Source organism: Durio zibethinus, chromosome 21, assembly GCF_047325235.1.
Source record: "Durio zibethinus cultivar Kanyao isolate XHJ-2024 chromosome 21, ASM4732523v1, whole genome shotgun sequence".
In the NCBI taxonomy this organism is placed as follows: domain Eukaryota; kingdom Viridiplantae; phylum Streptophyta; class Magnoliopsida; order Malvales; family Malvaceae; genus Durio; species Durio zibethinus.
In genome coordinates this window covers 4357540-4377729 of record NC_143182.1, presented here as the reverse complement: position 1 = coordinate 4377729, position 20190 = coordinate 4357540, and the positions used below count along the sequence as shown (strand labels likewise).

General features: G+C 30.2%; 3 protein-coding genes across 4 annotated transcripts; 1 reads left to right on the top strand and 2 right to left on the bottom strand.

Annotated features, from left to right (window-relative positions):
* The first annotated feature begins 1976 nt into the window (after window positions 1-1976).
* LOC111304961 (boron transporter 1-like) lies at window positions 1977-6617 on the top strand. Of its 2 annotated transcripts, XM_022902029.2 has the most exons (13): window positions 1977-2166; window positions 2470-2641; window positions 2815-2897; window positions 3131-3323; window positions 3475-3613; window positions 3782-3947; window positions 4028-4194; window positions 4292-4465; window positions 4582-4677; window positions 4771-4908; window positions 5284-5603; window positions 5696-5963; window positions 6060-6617. In XM_022902029.2, exons 2-13 carry the CDS (start codon window positions 2538-2540, stop codon window positions 6360-6362), a joined length of 2151 nt encoding a protein of 716 aa, XP_022757764.2. In that variant the 5' UTR covers window positions 1977-2166; window positions 2470-2537; the 3' UTR covers window positions 6363-6617. The 2 variants fall into 2 exon arrangements, with proteins under 2 accessions (XP_022757764.2, XP_022757763.2); XM_022902028.2 differs by having other exon boundaries at window positions 1977-2641.
* A 1596-nt stretch (window positions 6618-8213) lies between these two features.
* On the bottom strand, window positions 8214-8934 carry LOC111306396 (uncharacterized). Its single transcript, XM_022904276.2, has one exon. It carries the CDS (start codon window positions 8658-8660, stop codon window positions 8313-8315), a length of 348 nt encoding a protein of 115 aa, XP_022760011.2. The 5' UTR covers window positions 8661-8934; the 3' UTR covers window positions 8214-8312.
* Window positions 8935-13756: 4822 nt separating this feature from the next.
* Window positions 13757-14466, bottom strand: LOC111306019 (uncharacterized). Its single transcript, XM_022903922.2, has one exon. It carries the CDS (start codon window positions 14240-14242, stop codon window positions 13886-13888), a length of 357 nt encoding a protein of 118 aa, XP_022759657.1. The 5' UTR covers window positions 14243-14466; the 3' UTR covers window positions 13757-13885.
* Window positions 14467-20190: the final 5724 nt, after the last annotated feature.

The window sequence follows — 20190 nt, the reverse complement described above, 5'->3', positions numbered from 1 at the left end:
TAATATATAAAAGTACCAATGTAATAATACGGTTCAAAGAGTAGTTAAATAAAACTGTGTTGGCATGATGCAACAGCCGTGTTATTTTATGCGATAATGGATAGAAAATTGTCTACTTTTGACTTGGAAAAAGCTAATTCTAAATAAACAAATAAAAAGTCCGCATTACCGAATTAAAAAAAAAAAAAGTTAACATCAAAAGCAGAAGAAGTGTTGATGGTGTTAACCTGCTATGTTATGGTGGGAAAGAACAACTTCCAACCCAAAACTCAACTCATTGGATGAAAACTAAAAGAATTTACCATTAATTACCAACCATCAAGGTTAGTCGACGGTTCGTTGCAACAATATTATTTTTTATTTTATAGGAAAACAAATATTGGAAGTAAAGTCGTTTTGTGATTTGATTTTGATCCCGATAACTATAATTAATTTGATAATCCCACATGCCCCATCAAAATTTTTTATTCAAGTATTTAATTTCTTTAACCTATCGTAACCTTGACATGCCTTGAAATTTAAATCATGGATGGAGAGAGCTCAAATATAATAGCCAATTATTGTAACCATGTATATAGCAGTAGTACGTGTACTATGTTCATGGTGATTCAAATTTTATAAAAAAGAATAAAAAATGGTAAAATAAAACAAATTACAGTTATAAAATTTATATATTAATAATATATCAAATTCATACATTACAGTTATATAGAATTTCACGGCACCATAATTTTTTATCTTTAAATAATTCAATTGCACCAAAATATTTGATGATTTAAGTTTGATGAATAAAATACATAAAATTTATATTATTTAAACATATATAATTTTTAATTTTTTTCTTTGGATTTTGGACCATTTAAATTCAACCCTAGCAAGAGATTGAGGTTTTAGGGGAAGCTTCGTGGGTAGTGGAATCTGTTTGATGCTCAAAACTGTTTTGTTTTGATGAGTAATAATGATACCAGGCTGGTGGCAAAGAAGTTTAAGAATTGGTTGATGATACTTCAAATTGACTTCAAGTATTAATATTATATATATATATATATATATTTATATTGGGTGTTCCTGCAGGTAAGATAAGCCCATCTTCCTTAAGAGATAGGCATGCATTTGACTTCGAAAGATAGCCGAAATTAGTTGTTCACAGCACATGGACGGGACAACAAACCAATAAGATCAATTGTCTATAATACAATAGTATGCATTTAATTATAAGTTACTCCATGTAGGTAGGTTTGAGTCTGGCTAATTGCTGGCCCTCCAAACCTCTGGATCCTCCTCAAAATCAAGTCAAACTGAGCCTATCCCACACCTTTCTTCAGAATTGAAGTCTGGGTGGTCTGAGTTTTGCAATAGAAGAGGTTATTGTCCATCATCATAGTAAAAAAGGGAACCCACTGTAGAGACAAAATCAAAGAATATTGAATTGACAAATATAATATATATTAGCTCAACCAAAAAAAAAAAAAGAGGAAAAAAGGGGAGAGGGGTTCCTTTCAGATCTTGCCATTATAGATTTAGCCTGAGCGCTAGAAGGCTGACATGGCTTGATCGGAAATGAAAGGTGGATGAAAATGGGCCTTATTTCCTTGGAATTTTGTATATTAATCTGTCCCTTGAAAGTCAACCAGTAGTGGCATTTTTGTGATTTCAGAGTTCAGACTATGGGAAATTCATTGTTTATCAAAACCATACATGTCATATAACAGTGCGATTCCTTCATTAAATAGAACCTAATTTATTATTGGAATTGAGAGTCCAGAGGAGGTACCCTGTGAATGATGACATGGGCCCTCAAAATGAAAAGGCACAGAAATGGGGCGACCCTAGTGTAGCAGAGGATTAGCAAGCCCCTCAATAAGAATGACAGTGAAGTTCACTCTCATTCCCTATTGACCCGAGTAGTAGCCTGCACCAACTCTACTCTCCTTTCAACCACGCTTATATATTTGGATCCCTCCTCTCCTCCCTCTACCCCCATACATTGCATCAACAAGCAATTCAAAAGCTAGCGGTGCCTTCTTCTTTTGTTTGTCAAAACCATCACGTTCCCTTCCTCAAACACATAAAGGGAAAAGGAAACCAAAAGAAAAAAAAAAATTTGCTGTACTTGATTCTTTTTATTTTTCAGCTGTCTTCCCAAACCCGCAATTATGTAACCTGGTGTGTTTCTCTTGAAGCTTGAATTCATATCTTTAATTCATAATTGTCTGATCAATCACCTTTGAATTTCTCTTCTCACTTCTCGGAGAAAAAAATTGAATAACATGAACATCGTCTATCTTCGCTAAAGTTTTCATCTGTACTTTGGAATCAAGTCATGTAATTTACTTGATCCTACGTTTGGCTCTTATTTTTTTCCAATGAGAATCTCCTTGCCAGATATGTAACAGCCCGATCTTTGATACAGCAGTTATTACTGATCATTGTCAAGAGTCTTTCAGCCTTTCTTTTATTTTTCTCTAGGAAGATTATTCAAGAGGAAGAGAGAACTAAAGCCAACCGTTTAGAGTTACAGATAGAAAAAACTAACCATGGAGGAGACCTTTGTGCCTTTCCGAGGCATCAAAAATGACCTCAGAGGGAGACTGATGTGTTACAAACAAGATTGGACTGGTGGCTTTCGAGCAGGCTTCAGGTATATGCTATATATGATACGCTTTCCAACTTTGCTGGTCTTAAAAGAAATATTCCTCGTAGTCTAATTATCTTTCCAAAGATGTTCAATATTTGCAAAATTATTATGCTTCGTATTTTTAGACTTCCCCTATTGGCTTAATATTCCTGACGACTCAACCATGATCTTTTCAGGATTCTGGCTCCCACCACTTACATTTTCTTTGCTTCTGCGATTCCTGTCATTTCATTTGGTGAACAACTTGAGAGAAATACTGGTATTTAAACACGTAACTACCCTATAATGAATAATTTTAAATCTTCAGTAGAATATTTCATTTTCTTTGGCTTACCACGATCAAATCATAAACTTTTGTTCTTTATTATTGTCAACCTGTTTTTTCTTATCATCTTCGTTTACGTGAAGAACAAAGTGAGAAAAAGAAAAGATCGTAGCCTATATCTGATCAATTTTGTCACACGTGAAATCTATCCTCTTTTTAATCCACAGATGGAGTTCTCACAGCGGTTCAAACCTTAGCATCCACGGCACTTTGTGGGGTCATACACTCAATAATTGGAGGTCAACCTTTGTTGATATTAGGAGTTGCTGAGCCAACTGTCATTATGTATACGTTTATGTTCAACTTTGCTAAAGACATACCTGATTTGGGTCGGGACCTGTTTCTAGCATGGACTGGATGGTGAGCTGTTACCTCTCTGCCTTTCTTCAAAGAATAGCCATACCATGTTAATGTTTTTGTCATGTCTTCAATAGGATTCTTTGATTAGATATCGATATATTGGATGGGCTGCTATATTTGACAGAAGTTACATGGTTTTTTAATTTTGTAGGGTATGTGTATGGACTGCAGGCTTGCTGTTCTTACTGTCTATCTTGGGAGCTTGTTCCATAATCAACAGGTTTACCCGTGTGGCAGGAGAACTGTTTGGTCTGCTTATAGCTATGCTGTTTATGCAGCAAGCTATTAAAGTAAGAAAATTTATCATCTGATTTATATAGTTTCTATTATTAATCACACCCATTAAGATGCTATTACTGAAATTCGTATAACATGATGAAAGATTTATCTTACCTCTTGATGTCATTACTCAAGTATAGTAGCAAGCAGCTACTTATAATAATAAATCTCATGTACAGGGCCTTGTGGAAGAGTTCCGCATTCCACATAATGAAAACCCGAAATTGACAGAATTTATACCTTCATGGAGATTTGCTAATGGTATGTTTGCTTTGGTTCTGTCATTTGGCCTTCTTCTCACCGCATTAAGAAGCCGAAAAGCAAGGTCATGGCGCTATGGCACAGGTCAGTTGATGTTCCTTCATCACCTTTTGGAGATATGGCATCATTTGCTTTGAGAACTTAAAAGAAGATTTTTTTGACAGGTTCGCTTAGAAGCCTTACAGCCGACTATGGGGTGCCACTTATGGTACTAGTATGGACAGCTGTGTCTTACATACCTGCAGGAAGTGTTCCAAAAGGAATCCCACGTCGTCTCTTCAGCCCAAATCCCTGGTCCCCTGGCGCTTATGGAAATTGGACAGTTGTCAAGGTATGTTTAACGAAGTACAATTGCCAATGAATACTATATTTATTCGGTTTCCTTACAGGGCTAACAAACTGACATTAGAAACTTGAAAAAATGACAGGACATGCTAAATGTTCCAGTTGTCTACATTATTGGAGCCTTCATTCCAGCCACAATGATTGCAGTGCTCTATTACTTTGACCATAGTGTAGCATCCCAACTCGCTCAGCAGAAAGAGTTTAATTTGAGAAAGCCATCTTGTTATCATTATGACTTACTCCTTTTGGGATTCTTGGTATGCAACAAGTTTCCTCCTTGTCTCTATCCTTAATCTAAAAATTTTGCCTTTCAAACACTTGTTTAATTTTGTTTAGCATCCTTGGCATTAATATGGGTGTTTCTTGGTGGCAGACATTGTTATGTGGTCTAATTGGCATCCCTCCAGCAAATGGGGTCATTCCACAATCTCCAATGCATACTAAGAGCTTGGCTACTCTCAAGCACCAGGTACTACTTAAAATCCTCTGAATCGTCGAAACTTTTCTTCACTCTTCTTTTATCAAAATGTTTTGTTGATACAGATTTTTGGTTATTCTGCAGCTGCTTCGTAATCGATTGGTTGCAACAGCACGTAAAAGTATAGGAAAGAATGCTAGTTTGGGACAATTGTATGGAAATATGCAAGAAGCCTATCAACAAATGCAGACCCCTTTAGTTTACCAGGAGCCTTCAGCTAGAGTAAGATTGTGTTTAATTTCCATGACCATACAAAAGATATATGGCTGTTTTTTGTTGAAACTTGAAACTAATTAAAAATCATACTTTAGAAATTTAGGGAGACATAGCGGTGCATATAAAAATCCATAAAGCATTAAAAAATGCTAACAAGCGTGCTTGAATGACTAATAGATGACTTCACCATTAAGTTCTGTGAAATAAAGACAAAACTCTCACTATTTGCTGGCATAATCTAGCATGCTATGCTATGATTAACTAATGAATTCACTGTAATATTTTAAAGTCTTGATTTCAGTAATTCTGTAATTGTATTCGTAAATGTAATTTTCAACATCCTGTTGTAATGAACTAATTACATTAAAATTTCTTAAGCAGGGACTAAATGAACTAAAAGAATCGACTGTTCAAGCTGCTACATGTACAGGCAACATTGATGCCCCTCTTGATGAGACTTTATTTGATATTGAGAAAGAGATTGATGATCTATTGCCTGTTGAAGTAAAGGAACAGCGTCTCAGTAACTTGCTTCAAGCCATCATGGTAGGAGGATGTGTTGCAGCAATGCCCATCCTGAAAAAGATCCCAACTTCAGTCCTCTGGGGCTACTTCGCCTTCATGGCTATTGAAAGCTTACCGGGTAACCAATTTTGGGAAAGGATCTTACTACTCTTCACAGCACCAAGCAGAAGATACAAGTAAGATATTCATAGCTCATTTATATTTTATATTTAGTCTAAAGTTTCCGTTGTCTATCTTGTATAATGAAGAGATCTTTTATTTCCTGCAGAGTCCTTGAGCAGCAACACGCAACCTTTGTGGAGACTGTTCCATTCAAGACAATTGCAATGTTCACCATTTTCCAAACTACTTATCTGCTTGTATGTTTTGGCTTAACTTGGATTCCTATCGCCGGAGTTATGTTTCCTTTGATGATCATGCTTTTAGTTCCAGTAAGACAATACATCCTGCCCAAGTTTTTCAAAGGGGCACATCTTTATGATTTGGATGCCGCAGAGTATGAAGAGGCACCTGCTTTGCCATTTAATCTTGCCGCAGTACGATCTCTTTTCCAACAATCAAAACTTTCCACTTTTCTTTGATTATTAATCATGTAAATTTTCCCTTACATCTTTGATGTTTTCCAAATACAGGAGACAGAACTGGCAAATGGAGCAACGTATGCTGGGGATGGTGAGATATTAGATGAAGTTATTACCAGAAGCCGTGGTGAATTCAGGCATACATGCAGTCCTAAAATTACAAGCTCCACTGCTACTCCAGCAAATGACCCGAGAAGCCATCAAAGCCCGCGCCTCTCATGTAGTCCACGTCTCAGTGAACTAAAAGGAGAGATAAGTCCACGGGCAAGTGGAAAGGGGCCACACAGTCCAAGGAATGGGGAACCAAAACAATCTAATCTGGGGAAGAGTCCTCTTAACCCAGCATCGAGTTAACAGGAATATTGTTGAATATTTTGATAAATCTGTTCTTAAGGAGTTTTTTTAAATGGTTTGGTCATTTCCCAGTCTTTCTTTTGCGTGTAATGGTTGGCTTGGCTTAGGAGCTTTAGCAGTATTGTAAAATGTTCTCTCCTTCTCTTCTTCTTAAACCCCAACTTCATTTGTAACAACAGATTTGATTTGCTTTTCTTGCCAGAAATATATATATATATATATGTATATAATGGTTAATATATTTTTTTCTTGTAAGTGTTAGCCTATGTTTCTGCATTTTTGAAACTTTTGCACTCTGACATACAGAAACAAAAGGTTTCTCAATCACACCAAGAATTATGGAATTTGAAGATAAGATATTACTTATAAGAGCTAATTAAAAATATTAATTTAAGGACTAGATAAAAGTATCCATAATCACCATTCAATCTGATCAAGCACATTGAATGTTAGCCATGACAAGACAAGATGTTAGCATGCCAATCAGGTTTGTTCATTAAAACTACTTGAGGGAATCACCAAATTTACATGTGGAGAGGCCTGTAACAAATTGTTGCTGGTCAAAATATAAATATGTGATACAGTTTATTAATGTCATCCTCATAAATACCATGAATTTCTGCCAGTTTTCATACCTTTTTAAATGCATGTTGGAACATGCTCACCACCAGAAAATGGCTTCAAGTATCTTTGATGCCTTGTATGCAAAGCTTCTTCGAGAGAGTGCGTTCAAACGTAGAACTGTCTTGTCATTTCAACTGAAATGAAGACAACAGAAGGGTCAACCTTCCAATTCAATTATGAAAGCATGACAAGCAAGGAACAGAAGACAGCATTTTTCGACACCTGCTTGAAAAGAAAAAAGGTGCTTTTGGAATAGTTTTGAAGAAAAAGCAACGGCCAGCATTTTTTTTCCTGGCGAGCATGCGACTAAATTGCAGATATGAGGTCCTACATTCTCAATTCCAGGGATGAAACGTGGATGGAGTAGTGCTGTTTTCATAGCATTGACTTTGATGGGAAACATTCAAGTCTTTCATCATTACATTATGCTAATGATTTCAGTATCTTTGTCTTCGAGTATAATGCATCGAATGGTTCCAAAAAATAACTTACTTACCCAACATCATTTTTTGATCCTTTCCAAAAAGGAAATATTGCTGAACATCATCAATGTGAGGAAAACCAGAATTTGGTGATCTGAGTGAAGATTGGACGAAGCAGTTGACCATAACTGCGTGTGGCCAATGAAACATGTGGTCGGTAACATAGAAAGTTACTGCTAAAGAAAACACATTTGCATCTGGCTGTCCATCACTCTTTTCATCAAGAGCATTCCTATGAACCACAAGAATTCAATCATGAATTATGTTGTGGCCAGTGGAACTCTTTACTTTTTGGGTAGGGGAGGGGGTCGATGGAGGTGAGGGATTGGTAAAGAACATTTGGAGACCAAAATCAAACACTATCATCCATCAGATCATATCAGAAAAGAAAAGGAAATGGCAGATCAGACAGTTTACCACACGCCAATGTTTGATTTAAATCTATCAGATTATACATCATGAAAAAAAGTAGAGAATTTCTATCTGCGCATTCCAAGAAAATAGTGAGTTGTTTTTGCATAAATAATTCTGGCCTCTACTTTAGCATTAAACAGAGGACGGATAAAAGGATAAAAAGGGCTTCCAGTTAATTTGTCTGCATCCACGCATTCCTCAAAATGTAAACAGACAATCTTCAATGAAATGAAAACTATGACAGCAACTTCTGCACAATAATTATGTATTATTTGAAAAAAAAAAAAAAAACAAGAAAAGCAAATATCATGGTAATAGGATAAACCAACTATGAAGATGAATAGATGTCTTAAAATTTTCATCACATCTTTTCTGGGTGATCAACATGAAAAAAGAAAAAAAAAGAAAAAAAAAGTAATTAGAGTAGACATCAAAGTGAAAGGTTGAGATCTAATTCTTGATGTCCCTCTGATTTGGTCTTCTGTTCTTCATTATTCTTGGAAGAAATAGGAAGAGTTGCAACATTAGTTGTAAGATGTGGATCCTCAGCAAAGTCTTCCCATTGGAATGATGGGGTCCAAGTTGATCTGATTTCTTTCTCTCTCGCTTTTTCTTTCTCCTTTGTGTCCTCCGATCCAATCAACATCTGGTTATGTGCATCTCGAATATTTCTAACCAAAGTGAAAAAAGTATTGATCTTCTCTTCTTCTTCTTCATCATCATTATCATCAACCGCTGGAGTCTCCTTCATCTTTCCTTCCATGTATTTTCTCTTCATCAAATCCCTCGTTTTGTTACATTGCTATTTCTTCAAGAACATTGGAATTTATACTTATAGCAAACGAATTGATAAGAGTTTCCAAGAAAAAAAAAAATGGAGAAGTAGGTAGAGGGACAAAAGAAAAGGAGATTAAGAGAATCAAAAGATTGTAACCTTAAAATGACCAAGCCATCCTTTAAACTCCCATTACAACAACCTTGAATTTGGACTTTAACACAAATAATTTGGTAAATTTCTGTGTAACCTAGAGAATCGGATGACTTATGTCCTAAAGGTCGGGATACTTGACATAGGCTGGCCTTATGTCACTTACAAGACATTACGTTATGACCCCTCCAAAACTGATCCTTTGCAATAAGCCACCGCAAATGTTTTAATTGACTAGGTTTAATATTAGTCAAAATGGTACATGTTTCTTTATCCCAAACCTAATCTATAAAACTTGAATATTTAACAAAATAGTAAATTGATGTATATCTTGCATTTTTTCTAAAAAAAATTGTTGATTAATTTTTTATTTAGCCATTGAAGAGCTTGTTGAAACTTGAGTTGGAAAACATGTTAACCTGTCATAAAACAAAAAAGATTAAATAAAATTACTCTTCAGTATTTGTATGCTAACAAGGGAAAAAGATCTAGAATAAAATCAAAAATGAAAAATTATATGAAAAGAACTTGTAATTTGCTAAAAAGAAAAAAAAAAAATATATATATATATATATATATATGTTTGATAATTGGTTCAAGATTTAGAGTTTTATTAAGAAAACCGGATAGTCAATTTAATTTTTATTAAATTTACATTATTGTAATTTAATCCTAACAAAACTATAAATTTTAAGGATTATAAGTAATGATTGGTAGGTTTAACATATAGATAAATAACAATATAATTTTATTTTTTTTGCAATCTTTAAAATTAAATTGTGAGTTCACATATAAAAATAAAAATAAATATAATTTTAATTTGAAGAGACCAATTTAAATTTATGTAATATATATATATATATATATATCTCGAGGGATTTTAAATTTTTGGAGGGTCGACTCGAGCTATTATGATGGTCCGCTTATATCTGAGGTAATACTTTAAAACTTGTCTCAATATTCAAGTCAGTCAGGTGTACAAAAAAGAGAGAAAATAAAGTAACAAGAGAGGAAACAAAAAAATGTAGAATAGAGGATGTTGCATGTCTGATTTGATCTTTTTTTTTATTCTTTCATTTAGTATTTGTCATAGATGATGGCATAGTTAGCATAATATGTGATCATCTATTTTGAAATCTGAATATTAATAATGTGACAATCAAAATATTATTGACGTGATTATCGAAATTACATATAGATATAACAAATTTAAATATTTTTTCTAAATAGCAATAAAAACAAGACCCAAATTCAAAACAAATTTTAATTATATTTTAGAATAATTAATAGTGAGTGGCCTAAATTAATTGTGCTTTTCCGTTCATAAAATATGTAATTTGGGGATGCTTTAGTTTGTGACTTATATGCAGCTGCAAAAACGAATCCGCACCATGCTAAAATACAAATGGGAAAAACATGGTTCTCCATTGCTTTATTCCTCATGGTAATACACATCTCAATCATGTAAAAAGCTTGTGACAAAAGTATGATCATTCCTCACAGAATTCTTGTGACCCACCCGCCTGGTTTTCTTCACACTCATACGTAACCAATTCAATCATCCTAATTAAGAAAGATGCAAAGTGCTAGAAAGACAAAATATGTACCAAAGAAAGATTCTTCTTGTCTTCCTCCTTTTCCTTTTTCCTTTTCCTTTTGGTTCCTTCTGTAAATTCCTATTAACGCTATTGGCACATGGCAATGATAAATGGGCCAACCAACTGTAGCTCATTGGAATGAGCATAATTTTAACATGAATACCCAACACGGTCCCAGTTTCAGATTTCTCATTGAAAGGCCCAAATTGGTTTGGACAACAGAACAATGTGGTTGAATTTCTTCAGATCCAAATCAAATTTAGCCCGATATGTTGGACTGCATAAAACTCAACTTGGACTCTCCACTAAATTAAAGCTTGATTTCTTTTTTTTCTTCTTTTTCGTTTCAATTTCGGCTCATTGCAAAATAACTCCTAGGTTGTACTCAGATTTTAACTTGTTAAGTCGGTTAGTGAAGTCAACCTTTGGTCGTTTAATAAGCACACGCCAAATTGTCACGTTATCTTTCTTTAAAAATAGACTCTTCTTTCATCGAGGAATAACTCACCCAACACTTCACTGATGTATTATTAAGATATTATTTTACAATTAAATATTTAATCTTTAATTTATCTATAATCGTTAAATAAAATATATATTTATCTGAAACAAGGATTGCAATCATTCACATAAATTATCCTCAAATTTCATTTAAATTTATTATTAAATATCATCTGTTTTAATCAAATCACCATCATTAATCTTTTATATATATACAGTAAAGAGGAGACTCAAATATATAAAACGCAAAATTTAAGCCTTTTTTTTTATTATAGCTTTATACACACCTTATTTTTTTTCCCTTAATTTTAAATATTTTGTTAATTTAAAAGTCAGAACGTGTTTCAAAAAATTAATAACAATTTGTTTTTATTTTTTTCTTTTAATTATTAACTCATATTATTTTATCTTTAACTTCTTATTAATTCTCTCTAGTTAAAACACTAAAAAATATCATCAACATAACGAGTTCAATTCGAATCCCTCCAAATCCCCAATATGAAATAAAATAGATTAACCTCTTTTGTATATTATAATGTTATATATATTAAGGGAAGTCTTTATGAAAATTGTTAAGGGGATTTTTGTAATTGAACCTTCCTATCGCATTTTCAAGTTTCTATCTTCTTTCTAAACGCCAGTCGGTTGGCCGAATTTGGAAATGACACAATGCCAACAATAGTAGCGGTTGTAGAGGTGGCCCCATTAGTGGAAGTGAGGCCCATAAAGCAGGGCGGAATTTGTCCAAACCAAATCAACTCTCGCTTTGACTTGCCACCAATAAAGTTACCAAACCTAAATTGGTTGCAAATTTGTTAGGTATAATGACATCAGCTGAACCTCACGTCATACCTTTGAAATTGATTTGCGAACTCCAATTGCATAGAAGATTAATTTCCACAAACAAAGCTTTCAATTTTGAATGCAGAAAATATCATCAAAGAAGTTGAACAAATTAAGCTTCCTACTACTACTTACATAGGCTCACTGGCACACGCCACGAGTAGGGCTCTGGGAGGAGAGCTAAATTTGTATGCATCCTTTTGAAATCTTAATAATTTATATATTTATGTAATATAAAATATTAATATTAATTTATTTATATAATATTTTATATAAAATTATATGTTATATAAATATAAAAATATAAATTTTTTATTTTATTAAATTTATAAATAATTATTATAAAAATTTTAAATCATATTATTTTCATGTTTTTTTTATATGTATTGTAATTATGTTATATTATCATATTACATTTTTATATTATCAAATTTAGTTGATGGTAAATATTAAAATATTTCTTAAAAAATAAATCAATAATTATTGAAAAAATAATATTAAATTAGATTAAAATTCAAATATATTTCAATATATAATGACTTATTTTATTTTAAATTATGAATCTCTTTTGGACATAAAAAAACTGTTTTTCAGATGACCATAGGCATCCTAACTTTCTTCTTTTATTTTTGGAATCAACTTCGAAATCTTTTTCTTATGCCATAATTTTTTTTATTGGCATTAAGAAAATGAAAAAGAGAGAATAGGAAGATGTAAGTTCCACGAGCGCCTCCCATTTCTATCAAGCACAAAAGTGAAATACTTGAACTTGTTTTTCCAATTTTAAATCTTTATTCAAAGTTTCGAATATTCATTTTCATCCCTTTTCGACCGCCCATAATTTTGAACTTTTTGAACGTAAAGTTTGTTTTAATGTTTTATACTAAAGAACTTTACCTTCATTATAATGCTAATTAATAATCATCATTCTTTTAACAAAATTTAAATATCAAATAAAAAATTAATTTACAATAAATAAAAAAGGCTCAACTTTAATATAAAATTATAAAAAATGTAATAGTTAACAGATGTGAAATAATTAATATCATTTTAACAAATATTTATCACGTGTAAGTGAAAATAAAAACTTATTAAATGATAAATTTAAAGGGAGTTACACACAAAAATAACATATAAGAATAATATAACAAAAGATAAATTTTGATATCATGTTAAATACCAACTTAAAAACAATTGATGATAAAATAAAAACCAAACTTAAATATAAAATTATAAAAATTTTAATATTTATCCACTTGCAAAATTTTAAGAGTACAAATACAAATTTGTATTATATTTTTTTATTAAAATCAAACCTGATGATTTATATATTCGTATTATATAAATTACTTAAATTCATATATTCATTCGTGTATTATTTTAAAATTACGTAATAAAATTTATATCAATAAAAACATAAAATATATATTTTTTATTTTATTAAATTTATACATCGTTATTATTATAATTTTAATCATGTCACCCCATCATTCTATATTTTAAATTAATAAATCTAATTAAAACTAATTGTTTCCAACCTGGCAAAAAAATAATAATAATTGCTTCCAGACTTGGACAGTGGGATTGGGATATTAAAATTCTTGTCACTACATTCCAGAAGACAGAAAACAGAATGAATGTTGGGGACCCGACATCCACAGGGCTTGAAATGAAATTACGATTAAGAAACGTGGATAAGAAATTGATTGGGATTTAGCATTTTAGCAGAATGATGGTTGAATTTGAACTACAGATGAAAAATATCTGGACACATGGTGTCCTACGCTTATTGAGACTACAAGAAAATACTCTGTTGTCTGAGTAATTCTGACGAAACAAACCAAAACAAATCCCTTGTCATACCCGCTACGTTCTTCAATCAAGATTTTATATGAAACCTTAACTTTCAACGTTAAACGAAGTGGACGCTAGCTTGACGCAACCCACCTCTTGAATTTTTTTCGCCACTTTTGGTTAATGAAATTCAATATCAGATTTAATCTCTAAACAGAAACCTCTTTTAAAGATTGAACACTTATCATCAAGAACAAAATAATACATGATAAAGCAGAAAGTTATTTTCTTTTAAAGCACTTAGTAATTAACATTGTTTTGAACGAGGAAAAGCCGAAGCTAAAGGGCGAGCTTAAGATCTAAACCATCATCTTCTTCTACTCTTTGTTTTTTCTTATCATCTTTTTTGTTGTATGGGCTTGGAAAGATAATAGGTGGCCTTCGAAAGTCAATCTCCTCAGTAAAATCTGCCCATTCAAATCTTGGAACCCAACTTGATTGCTCATCGTTTAACCTCCTTATCTTGTTTTGCTTCTTCGTACTTACGTCGTGATCCCTTTGTCTCAGTTCATCTTTTCTCCTATTACGAGCCTCGTGGAAATTCCTTATCAGGGCAAAAAACTGCTCCATCTTATGATCTTCTTGCTCCTCCTCATCTTCACCATTACAAACATGGCTTCTCTTCTCGGCTGCCATGTGAAAACGAAAAAAAAGGGGAAATTTCAGAGATATTAAAAAAAAAAAAACTCGTTTTTTCCGATAGCCGGTAACAGTAGGCCGAAACTGCCCGTACAAGTTTTTCTCTGGTGTTTTCTTTTCTGCTTACAAATCGTTCAACTTTGTCCACCTATTTATACAGGAGAGGGAATATGCCAATTTGGCTCGGTCAGCTTCAAAAAGACTGATTTACCCTGCCGGCCAAACTTATCAGGGTTGGGTTGAATATCTGAGAGTCGAGAGGGTCATCTTACAGAAACCCAGCGTAACTCACGGGGCCATAAAAGTAAAAAAGGGGAAACGACGCGTGAACTGATCAGTCGCCTGCGTTAATGATGACATGGCTGTGATGTTGATGGCATGGTTACGTAAAAGGCAGCAAGAATGTTGACGTAACTTAGATGACGTAATATCAAACCTTAAACAAAAGGCTGGCCTTTTGGCTTGCGTTTCTCGCCACCCTACTGATAGCTGATTCGTAATGCACAATGATTTTGACCACTACACCCATATCCCCCCATGCTACCGTACTCTGTTTTAGCCTTTTTTTTTTTTTTTTTCCGCGGCTAATAAATCATAAAGTTAAAAAAAAATCCAATCTTTTTTAATACCCCCGAAAATTTAATAACACGCCTACCTATCTTTGCTTGAATCAAAGTCGATTGTAAAAAGTCTTCACTAGTTGAAAAAAAGAAAATATTAGAAAATTAAAACCAGTTTATAAATGAACAATTTATGAATTCATGAAGTCAATTATTTATGAGATATAAATGAGAAATACGTATTCAAATATTTAATTTAATAATTAAAGCTTAAACTTTTTTATTCAAAGAGTACTAGGATTCAAATCTTCTTTTAAAAAAATAAAAAATATATTTATCATATAATATAGATATGTGGATCTATTACTAGATATAAATTAAATGAGTCACCATTAATTTTTTATTAAAGTACGATTAATCATCTAATAGAATCTATTCAATTTAAAAAAGAATCTCAAAATTTACTTAAATATTTTTAAATAATAAATTTTAATCTACAAAAATTAAAATTTTGGTTCGAAAATACGGTTATACACAAAATATTATAGCACTATCACAATATCTATCTAAAAGATGGTCCAAATTTGATTTTAAATTATTCAAGCTTTAAAATATTTGTATAATTTTACCAATAATTTAATTATTGAAAATTAATCATAAATTCACTTCAATAGTTTGATAGTAATTTCAAATAATTTTCTCATCTAAAAAATATTCATGGAGACTAGTGTCTCATTCTGAAGATGTTTTTTCGTCGAATTCATTTAATTTATTTTATTTAAAAAATAATCAACAAAATCTTTTAATAATTTGGTAAGATTTTACTTTGATACAAATCTCTCAATAGTTTGATAAGATTTTATTTAAAAATCATTTATAAAATTTTACTTTGAGAAAATATATTAAATCTTCCAATAGTTTGCTAATATTTAATTCAAATTTTTGATTCTCCAATAGTTTAATAGAATTAAAAAATATATTATTTTATTTTATTTAAAAAATTCATTATGTACTCCAATAGTTTGGTAATATTTTACTTTGATACAAATCTTTCAATAGTTTGATGAGATTTTATTTAAAAATCATTTATAAAATTTTACTTTAAGAAAATATATTAAATCTTCCAATAGTTTGCTAAGATTTAATTCAAAATTTTGATTCTCTAATAGTTTAATAGAATTAAAAATATTTATTATTTTATTTTATTTGAAAATTTTATTATGTACTCCAATAGTTTGGTAAGATTGTAAATTTTTATTTTTTAAAACCTTTTTTTAAAATTAAAAAAAAATCAAATAAAATAAAAATTATCAAGCAAAATAATATTATGCAAATAATAATATAATATCATGCAATAACAATATGATATCATGCAATTAATATAAACTATCATGTAATTAAGATAAAATATCATGCAAATTAATTAATAATCATGCAAAAATGAATCACACAAACAAAATCATGTTAACAAATATATCAATAATCATGCAATTAAATAAAATATATAATCATATCATGCAAAAATTAAATACGAAAAATATGAGAATAAAAACAAAGTAAAAAAATAGAGAAACAAAAAATCAAATCAAATCAAAATCAAAATTAGAAAATAAAAAGAAAATAAGAAAACCTGTGATCAAGTTAGGCTTGAAGTGCGAATCTTCATGCGAATCATCGGGTTCACGCGAAAACTTCAAACTTCAACTGAAAAGTTCATCCCAAACCTAAAAGTTTCTAGATTATTGAAAATGCAACAAAAATCCCATAATAAAAAACCAATAGAAAATCTCAGTAAAAATCTGATAAACCTAACAGAATATTAAATAAAACTCAAAAATTAAAACCCAAATTCAAAAAACCCAAAAATAGATCAAATCAAACTCAGAATGAAATAAAATCACAAAACTAAAAAAAATCTCAGAATTTGCTTGAATGATTCCATCTTAAAATTAAAAAAAAAAATAGAAAACTAAGATCTCTAAAATTTTATTATTTTCTCCCCACTTTGTGTGTGATTTTTATTTATTTTATAAGGATTGAATCACTTTAATTTGAAAAATAAATCAAATTGATTACGATTTTATTGAGATTTTGTAATATGTGATTTGATTTTGAGTTTTTTTTTTTACAGGATGTGCATAAATCAAGCCAAAATCCCTTATTTTCTTTTTTTATTATTATTATTTTTAACTTTTTTTTAAATAAAAAAAATTAAAATAAATAAATAAATCAAATGAAATTAAATTAAAATTGAAAATTTTATTAATAGGCCTGAAGCTTCCCAATCAAGCACAATTTTATGGTCGAAATCTATTTTTTATTCTAAAAAAGTTTTGAACAATACGGTGTCTACAGTTACTCTTATTTATACAGTTTCTGTTAAATTGGAATGGTTTAAAGACAAAAAAAAAATCTATTTTATTTGGGTTAAAAATACTAAAAAAAATTGAAATAAAAAAATTCACAATTTGAAAATTCAAAGGTTTACAAAATTTCAAATATTTATAAAGCTCCATAACAAGAATTAAAAGATTCTAGGACTCCAATCCAAAATTCATAAAAAATTCATAACGATTTCAAAATTTCAAAGATTCAAGATTCGCAAAAGTTTTCAGATTCATAAGAATTTCAGGTTTTGCAAAGATTCCAAAAGTTTATAAATGATTCAAGATTCTCAGAGGTTCTAGAATCACAAAGATTCTAAGTTTTGCAAAATTTTCATATTTGCAAGATTTCAAATTTTGCAAAAATTCTAAATTCATAAAGGTTTCAGATTTGTAACAATTTTCAGATTCACAAGAATTTCTAAGTTTCACAAAGATTTCAAGTTTCGCAGATATTTCAAATTCGTAAAGTTTCAAATTTGTAAGAATTTAAAATCACAAGAATAGATGATTCACAAGGTTTTCAGATTTGGAAGAATGGAATATTCGTTAAAAATATCATTCCACAAGAATTTCCAAATTGGCAAGAGTTTCAAATTCTCAAAATTTCAAGTTTGCAATAAATTAAAATTTTGAATTTCAAATTTGTAAGAACTTAGATTCGCAAGAATTTTAGGATCACAAGAAATCAAATACTCAAATTTCATATTTGTAAGAACTCATATTTGCAAAAATTTCAAGTTCAAAAGAAATCAAATATTTGAATTTCAGATTCATAAAAACTTCGGATTCATAAAAGTTTCAATTTCACAAATATGGAAGATTCACAAAGATATAAGTTTCGTAAAAACTTCATATTCGTAAAACTTTCAAGTTCTTAAGAATTTAAGGTTCACAAAAGTTTTAAAGATTCTTAAGAGATTCAGGTTCGCAAAAATTGATTGATTTGCAAAACTTTCATATTCATAAAGATTTCATATTTGCAAAAATTAAAGATTCGTAAAACTTTCAGATTTTTAAAAACTTCAAATAAAATATTCATAAAAACTTTAGATTCGTAATAATTTCAAATTTGTAAAGATTTAAAATTCAAAGATTTGCATTCAAATGATTTAAAATTTCATATATAAAATTCATGAATTCATATCAAAGATTTCATAGTTCATAGCCAAAATTCTCATTTGAAAATTTTTCGCTTTTACATCCAAAAGTTAAAATTTTTTTTCAAAAAACTTAGAGATTCACATAAAAAATTTCAAAAATTCACATTTAAAAACTTTAATATTTCACAATCAAAGTTTCAAAGATTCTCTTCTAAAAAATTTTAGGGTTTCATATCTAAAATTTTAAAGATTCACATCCAAAATTTCAAAAATTCTCATTTGAAAAAAGGCTCATTTAAACAAATGCTTTTATGACTTTAAAAGTTTGAAAATTTTTCTTTACTAAAAAAATCTCACCATAAAATATCTTCTTAATTCGAGGATTCAAAAGTCAAAAGTTTTCTCTAATCAAAGTCAAATTCTTATATGCGACAAATGTCATGCAAATGCCTTTTAAATAATGCAAATGTAACAATCCAGATTCTCATTAAATGATGTAAATACATCTCTTAAACAATAATACAAATATCATACTATGATTCAAATGTTTACTACATGATATGACTGCATGCCTCAACTATGATGCAAATGCAATGTTCAAACAATGATTTAGATACTCATCAAATAACACAGATGCATGGTACAAACAAATAATGATACAAATGCAATATTTAAAATAATGGTTTAATTATCCACCAAATAATGCAAATGCATGGTCCAATCAATTATGCAACTTAGAAACTTCCCAAATGATGCAAATACATATCCAAATAATTTTACAAATGTAATTATCATAACAAGGACTTGTATATTTACCAAATAATACAAAAACAATTATCAAAACAAAGCATTTTTGTTGCCCTAAAAAAGTCAATCCTGTCATATTGATTTGAAAATCAATTTTTTAGCATCCATCAAAATTCATATATACAGCACTACGAATTTGAAATTTTTCAAAAACTCCTAAAAGAATAACAATCAACTGCCCCAAAAATTATCCCACACATCATTTTTTCATGACCAAAATGTATCAACTTGTGACATTTAAATCTCTTGAAAATTGATGATTACTACCCAAAATGAATTAGGAGAATTTTAGTTTTTCCAAAAGGATGAAATGGTTTAATATATCAGGATTTCAGCTATTAAAAAGGACTTTGTCATTGAATAAAAAAAATCAATATTTCTTTATCTAGGCTCACAAGTGAAAGTTTAAATTTAAAAAATGAATCTTTTTTAAAGCACAATTCATTTTGGCACTCTTTTAAATTCTTGAGATAGGGCATTTTAATAAATGTTAATATTAGCTATGATAGGTTAAAAAGTTTTACGAGAAAAAGAAAAGCTCAAATTACAAAACAGATATTCAAATTGGGGTTTATCTTTTTAAATTTCTCAAAGGTCTTTATTATTCATTAGTTCATGCAAAATCATTTTTTCTAATGAATTTGCTTGAGTTGCTTTCAAAATTACTCTGGATTGTCCTTTTCAGGTTTTCACTCTAGAGCTTCATTCAATTTTTTTTTTTACTATTTCATCATGTCTTTGAAAACTCAAAATTCATTCAAAATCCAAAAATGACAGTGATTTTCCTCAGAAAAATTTTTCAATTTAGATATCCACACTAGATCAAAATAAACTTTTCAAAGAACATAACGTAAGCTAGGGTTTAGGGTTTTAAAAAAAAGGATAAATGAGCCCAAAAATGTATTTAAGGATAATCAAATTAATGATCATTTTTTTTCTCAAGGACATTTGTCTTTTCCACTTTCAAAACATGCTTTTTTTATTTTTTTTCTCTTTTTCATTTTTTCTTCTTCATGTTTCCATATCTTGACAAATTACGCAAAATTTTAAAGCTTGCTTTTTGACTATAGGCATTCTTTGTTTGTCCTTAA

Coding starts and splice junctions, on each gene's coding strand:
- LOC111306396 (XM_022904276.2), bottom strand. CDS start 8,660: ATGAAGAGAAAATACATGGAAGGAAAGATGAAGGAGACTCCAGCGGTT.
- LOC111306019 (XM_022903922.2), bottom strand. CDS start 14,242: ATGGCAGCCGAGAAGAGAAGCCATGTTTGTAATGGTGAAGATGAGGAG.
- LOC111304961 (XM_022902029.2), top strand. CDS start 2,538: ATGGAGGAGACCTTTGTGCCTTTCCGAGGCATCAAAAATGACCTCAGA. Junction 2,898..3,130: donor ACAACTTGAGAGAAATACTG/GTATTTAAACAC, acceptor TTTAATCCACAG/ATGGAGTTCTCACAGCGGTT. Junction 3,324..3,474: donor TTTCTAGCATGGACTGGATG/GTGAGCTGTTAC, acceptor TTAATTTTGTAG/GGTATGTGTATGGACTGCAG.